At 41.1% G+C, this 6,647-nt stretch overlaps 1 protein-coding gene across 2 annotated transcripts; it reads right to left on the bottom strand.

The window, feature by feature from the left end:
• Positions 1–309: 309 nt before the first annotated feature.
• On the bottom strand, positions 310–6,132 carry mfap2 (microfibril associated protein 2). 2 transcript variants are annotated; one of them, XM_079578637.1, is made up of 9 exons: positions 6,020–6,132; positions 4,373–4,434; positions 3,847–3,897; positions 3,570–3,608; positions 3,278–3,367; positions 3,153–3,194; positions 2,630–2,717; positions 2,261–2,334; positions 310–1,646 (listed from the first exon to the last, which is right to left on the bottom strand). In XM_079578637.1, the coding sequence occupies exons 2-9, from the start codon at positions 4,401–4,403 to the stop codon at positions 1,543–1,545; spliced, it is 519 nt and encodes a 172-aa protein (XP_079434763.1). In that variant the 5' UTR covers positions 4,404–4,434; positions 6,020–6,132; the 3' UTR covers positions 310–1,542. The 2 variants fall into 2 exon arrangements, with proteins under 2 accessions (XP_079434763.1, XP_079434764.1); XM_079578638.1 differs by lacking the exon at positions 6,020–6,132 and having other exon boundaries at positions 3,278–3,365; positions 4,373–4,435.
• Between the last annotated feature and the right edge of the window lie 515 nt (positions 6,133–6,647).

The following is a 6,647-nucleotide window of genomic DNA, read 5'->3' as shown; positions in this document are numbered from 1 at the left end:
AATGTTATATGCCTTAAACAATAATTTTGGATAAGTCTTCTTTATTTGCCTTTAACCAGGAAAGTCCCACTGAGACTAGGAATCTCCAGGGAAGTCAAGGCCCCCGAGGGAAACCTATTGTACATATATTTAATGGGAGGGGAAACCAGAGTACTTGGAGGACACCTATACAGATGGGGGAGAACATGCAAACGGCACACTGAAAGGGCCCGTCCAGGTGGGACTCGAACCCGGTACCTTCTTGCTGTGAGGCACTAACCGCTGCAACGCTGTGCCGCCCTCATCGCACTAATATAAAAATCTAATAAAAATAAATAATAATTCACTCTTAACACAAAGTGGTTTTATTTCAAAGTGTTTTATTCCCAGTCTTTATAGTGACTGTTTTACATAGCAGTAGTACAGAGGCCGAGGTGACATTTCAAAGATGGATGCTTTTATCATTTGAACTGTCAGACACGTTGCTTCAGTCCAGTGCAGGAGGCTCTGGGTCAAAATCTGAGTCACCCCCACCTGTTTCCTTAACACATTTTATAATCTGTCCAAGACCAATGATGGCTGGATAGTGGTCAGTGCACAGTTACCATCATTGTAATAATATTCAATACAAAAACAATAAAGCATCATGTTAATGTGAAACATAATTCCAACAGAATATGTATTATTGTGCATGTACACTGTCTGGCCAAAAAAGATCACATACTGGTACTTTAATATTTCCTTGGATCACCTATAGCTTTGATTACAGCACACATTCGCTGTGGCGTTGTTTCAGTAAACTTCTGTAATGTCACAAGTTTTAATCACGTCCAGTGTTGCATTAATTTTTCACCAAAAAATAAGTCTTTGAACAATTTGAGCCCAATGAATCCTAACATTAGCATCTTGAAATATGCCCATGCCATCAAAGGAGAAAAACTCTACTGATGGAGTAACCTGAGGATGTTCAGGTCGTCAGGTGACCTCATTCTCTGACCAACTGCAGCAATCCTGGAATCAGGAGATTCTTTTTTTTTTTCTTTCTGACTGGGCAGTGTATAGTATCTCTTCATAGCAACAGTGTGATGGTTTTGTAGCACCAATAATTGTCAGAGGATTAATAAATTCAATACAAGCTTGATCTTTAGAAAAACAACAATAAAAGCATAAAACACTCAAATTATATGAAGTGCACACTAGGGATGTAACAACATTGGCAGAATCAAAGGTTCTACATAGCGTCAGATTGAGAGCTCTTTGGCTTTACATTTTCTAGCTGTATGGTAAAAGTACAGGGGACGTCATAGACCATGATCCTTTGCTCTGTTTCAGTGTATCCAACACTAATGACAATAACTGCACTAAAGTCTCACCGAGATACAGATTAAATGATATTGAGAAGATATCGACGATACTGCAATAAATGTCCTCAAACTGAGAGTGTAATACCATGATTATACAGCACCGTGAGATGTGATTATTACATTCCCAGCATACTGGAGTAAAAATTGAGTAAAAGTGATCATAAAGCGGCAGTTTTTGGGCGAGTAGTGTCTCTGAAGTTCAGCAGCCTCCACAGCTCTTGCCACAGCTGCCACCTATCGACCCACACTGACCACTCAGAGCCGCCACGCCACAACGGGAAAACTGGTCACGGCACAGGTCAGCTGTACACAAGGGTAAACAAAACATAAAGGGCTCAATGTTGTGTTTCTAAACACAGACTATAGCGTAACATTTTGCGCTTAGTAGGAGCGCACTTTCAGGGGGGGGTGAACAAGCGACGCCCTGTTGCAAGTGGCACAAGCACATAGTGCAACAACTGCGCCACATGGAAGATAACCATAGCACTTGAAGCTTGTGCTGTCCTTGTGCACAAGATCTGGCTCAAATGGTCAACCAGAGCTGACCCTAGACAGTTTAGTGCCTTGGGAAAGATTGACCCCTTAACTTTACCCACACCTCTGCAATACTGATGCTGGAGGAGTGGCGGTAGAACAAGGTATTGAAGGACTTGTTTGAAAACACATTAATAATTATTATTTTCTAGTAGATGAAGCTCTCGGTCAGGGGTTCACAAAGTGTGGGTTGGGACCCTCCGTGTGTATGACGGGGCAATAAATGCACGTTTTGCAGCCCCAATAACATTCAAGATGTTAGAAAAACATCACGTTTAAGGGACAGCGGCAATGATTATTCAAAACCTAAAAAGGAAAATCATGCCTTTTTGTTCAGGAACAAATCAAACTAATTTTGTTTAAAAGGACTGAGTTGAACTTACCTCTGAGCAGTTCTTCATGTGCACACACGGTCCGCACGCAAACCTCTTTGTTGATGACATACACCCGTCGCAAACTGAACAGAAACAGATGATTGTTAAAGACTGATTTAGCTCAAATCACAGTTACATTTATATTAGGTCATACAATACTATCTTTCTTTGTAAGCAGAGGAATCCACATTATACTGACACTTTCAATAATCAATCAATGCCTTCGCGACTTTACGCCAAGACTCTCTCGCACTTGGACCACATCTTTTTTTTCTTGCAGTGAGCCACATCATCTGTTTATTTTAGTTTGCCGTAGAAGACATAATGAAAGAGTTTCAGCGCAATTGCCTGTTCAAAGTGATTGTAGATCAGACGGACCTGTAGAAGCACAGGCTGTTCAGACACTGTTTGCAGGGCTTATGGACTGAGTAGAGTCTGGTGCATGGGTACTGCTCCTCTCTGCAGTCTGCGCAAACAAACAAGACAATACAAATCTGCATCAAGTTAAATACACTGCACTTTCTTTTTTTTTTACATCATTTTTAACTGGGAAATCAGTTCTTTGCTTTCTGCACACATTTTGCATACCGTATACTGTATATGCTGATTTTCACTGGGATCTTTGTTTCATGACCGTGAAATCTTGCTATTTTCAGGGAGGGCTTTTAATTATTTTGATAAAATTACCACCGACTGGGTCCGGCTGGGAAAGTTTATCTTGTCACGTTATTGCCCGTTACATAATGATATCCTGCAAGATGGCCAACAGATTTAGTTGAAGCACATACGCAGGTTCTTTGCTAGCCTCTGTGTCATGGGATAAAGCTCCAAATACTGGCCAAAACATCCAAATGGGTGACAGTCTGGAGCCCTAATACAGGCCAACATTTCAATTTCTTACCCAGAGGTCCAGGCTCTGTGGGCTCAGTCTCCAAACCTGAATCTATCAACAACAATGCACAAATTTACTCATGATAATAGCTGTAGCACAGATGTATGCATAGCAGGGATGCAGGCAGAAGTTACCTGTTTTCCGAGGACCCACGGCAGGCTTAAGTCGGACCTGCTGTTGATACGTGCCTGGAATAGGGTCTGAGCTGTCCAAGTCCGGAGTCTCTAAAACAGCAGACAAGAACGCTCATAAGTAAGTAAGTAAGCAAGTAAGTCAGTAAGTAAGTGGAAAGGGGAAATTTTCCAGATGAAAAATACTGTTTGAAACACACACAGTTTGTGTGATATTTTGTAAAGGAAACTATGTGTAGATTATCTTAAACTGGACTAAACTGTAAAAACATTTTCACCACAACACCACTCTTACCTGGAAAATAATCAGGTCCATAGTCAACTGGGTCTGGATCTAGTCATGAAAGACAAAATGAGAACATCTGCAGAAGACCGACTTTTCAACCACATTAACGTCGTAAAACTCCCACAAGTGTGACTTCATATCCGAGATGTTTACAGATAGTACGATTTACAGGCGGGAGGTAAAAGGAGGGGGTATCTTGGGGCGAGGTGACACATGGGAAAACAATTAAAAGAATCTGAAACAGGCACTAGAACATAAAATACTGATGTTGGACAAATCAACTCACCCAAATACGTACGGTATGGTTCCTGGTATTGAGCCTGGGCCAATAGCAGCACTGTGACACATGAAAATATAACTTAATGCACTGTATTAAAATACTAGTACTTACCCCTAGGGTAAGGTGTGTAAAGATTATTTACTTAGTATTTTAGAAACATTGAGGATGCATATCCTCATTGAGGTATGGTCAAAGAGGTGACCCTATTTTACATATTTGCACAGTAAGTGCAGTACAAGCGCATGCTTGTATAGCACCCGCTGAACAAAAGTGCTTTCCATAAGTGCAGTGCTAAAAACAAGCAATTAAAATACAAAACAATACAGAAGTAAGCTGCAATAATAAAACACATGATGACTATATTGTTATCCAATATTTGATCCACAAGCTTGTCTCTAAATGCTTCCGATCGACTATCTTTACATGCATTTAGTCGCAACCTTGAGGGGATGTAATTAATAAAATGAAGTAGACAAAAGTACTGCAAAGATAGCCAAAAGTGTAGTCTACAGAAAATCGCTATGATAGTTACCTGGCAGAGTGATGAGCAAGAGGACTCTCATGGTCACTCCCAGAGGTAGACTAACTTTGGCACTAGAAGAAAACAGTAATAATTGTTAATGTATGCTCTTCTATTTGGTCCAACCCCCACCTTTCTCCCCCTAAATGCCCTCCTTCACCCCTCTCTCTCTCTCTCCGACTGAGATGGCCCCAAACAGTGACAGGAAGAATGTGGCACTTCTGTCGCCTTTGAAGAACAATCTCTGGTTTCCTACTTTTCCTTTTGGTAAATGCTACAGACTCAAGACGGGCTGGATTCCTGGAAAAGGGACGCAAGACCCCTTTCTCCCCACCCACAACTTTTGCTGCTGTTTTTTTCTCTGTCTGTCTCTACATCCCTAATTTCCTTTCTGTCCCGCTTATAGACCATAAAACACAGCTGTTACTCTAAACCAGAAGGATATGACAATGACTCGAACAGTGTTTCTCAAACTAAGGTACCAGTATGACTGGTGGTACGGGGATGCTTTAAGTGGATCACAGACTATTGTTTGTATGTCAAGTTAGTCCTTGTTTAGAACAATGGTTTGGTCACATTTTAGACCTGGTTTAGACGTAGTTTAGAGAGTTTAAGCCTAGTATTTATCTTGTTAATAGCCTGCAGATCTGGTCCTCCTCTGGTGGTGGTAATATTTACTTAGATGGGGTATAATGTTTAGAACAATGTGTCATATCTCTATATAATAATGATTTTTGATTATGCTTATCGAAATATTTTGTTATAGAATCCCCTCAAATACTGGCATCCTTAACTATTACGAACCCATTGATTTTTGACCTCGATAGCTCAATCCAGTGTCAGTGCAAAGCAGGTCAAAATCAGGACTAAGCTTTAGAAAGTATTGCAAAAGACTCACTGGTGATGTAATGTACCACCAGAGGTACCAATACCAGATTTTGAAAACCCTCCACTCAGAGAACCCCAGGCACTGTTTCTTTGCGTTGCATGTTCCTGCCTTGTGCTTTCCTGTGCATCTGGACACAGTGTTGTAGACTAAACACACTGGGCACATTTTGGAGTTTTGAATCGATAAATCCCAATGGCCATTGGAAAACATATGGCTTCACAGCAAACATCTGGGACCCATTACACCCCCCTTTACTTCAGCCCTGTCTCCAGACTCCCGTCTTCCCCAAAAAACACATGCAGAGACATTACAGGAGTTTTTAAGGACAGCTACAAGGGATGTCATCATTTTACAAGTCTATAACTACAAGGCAAGCACAACTTTGTGTAAAAATATATGTCCTCAACGACCCCCACTAATTTGACGAGGAAACTTTTTTTCCTTAAAAAGTTTTCCCTCTTGGCACTCGCACCCCTCATTGTAGTGCCATTACTGCAGTGCTGCGAAGTCCCTCCTACCTCTGCTCTCCAGTAAAACATATATCACCAACCAACAAACAAATTAACCCCAAATACCCCGTCATGCTTTTGCACAGAACTTTAATGCTTTATATGAGTTGCCTCTGTCCTGACAGTGTCATGTAAATGAAGCCCAATTCTGTTCATAAATGAAAAAAATAACAAAAAAACGAGTATAACTTCCAGAGAACGTTTTCAGGAAAAACATCTTAGACACGTTGGAGATGTTAATTACATATGAAAACTACTTACCCAAGATAATTCAGATTTTCTATGCAGATTGCCCCGTGCTCTCACGCGTTCACTGACTACAGCAGCAGGACCTCACAGCGCCACATTGTGCCAGCCCACATCGGTTAGCTCCGCCCGTCCGGCCCCGAGACCCCCCACGAGGCAAGGATGGATTTGGGTCAAAGAAAGGACCCCATATTAAAGGCAATTTATGCATAAAACTTATCAAAATATATTTATACATCAGTAGGCCTATTTTTGGCAATGAAATCTGAATCGAAAGAGCCAGATTTCAATATGAGGTTTGTTATTTTTTAGAAGGGATTTCAGATCTTTTTTTGTAGTTTTCACTGAAAAAGAAAATGACAACATTTTGAGACACCAGACTCTGCAGTTACAAGTTTCTATGTAAAATCATTATTGTGTGGATTAGACTTGACCCCAGGTGAAAGCACGTTAAGAGGGCACACTGGCCCAATACCTCAAACCGGGTAAACATAAGTTTGCCCTATAGGGTCATCCCTTAATGCAGGGGTAGGCAAGTTTGTTTGGTGGAGGGACAATTTTCTTCATTGTCAAAACACCAAGGGCCCTCCAAACGTATGCCGAAGAAAAGCATCACTATCTACAAATGCCAGTGTGGTGCATC

Source organism: Gobius niger, assembly GCF_951799975.1.
Source record: "Gobius niger genome assembly, chromosome: 20".
Classification (NCBI taxonomy): domain Eukaryota; kingdom Metazoa; phylum Chordata; class Actinopteri; order Gobiiformes; family Gobiidae; genus Gobius; species Gobius niger.
This window is presented reverse-complemented; position numbering and strand designations above follow the sequence as displayed.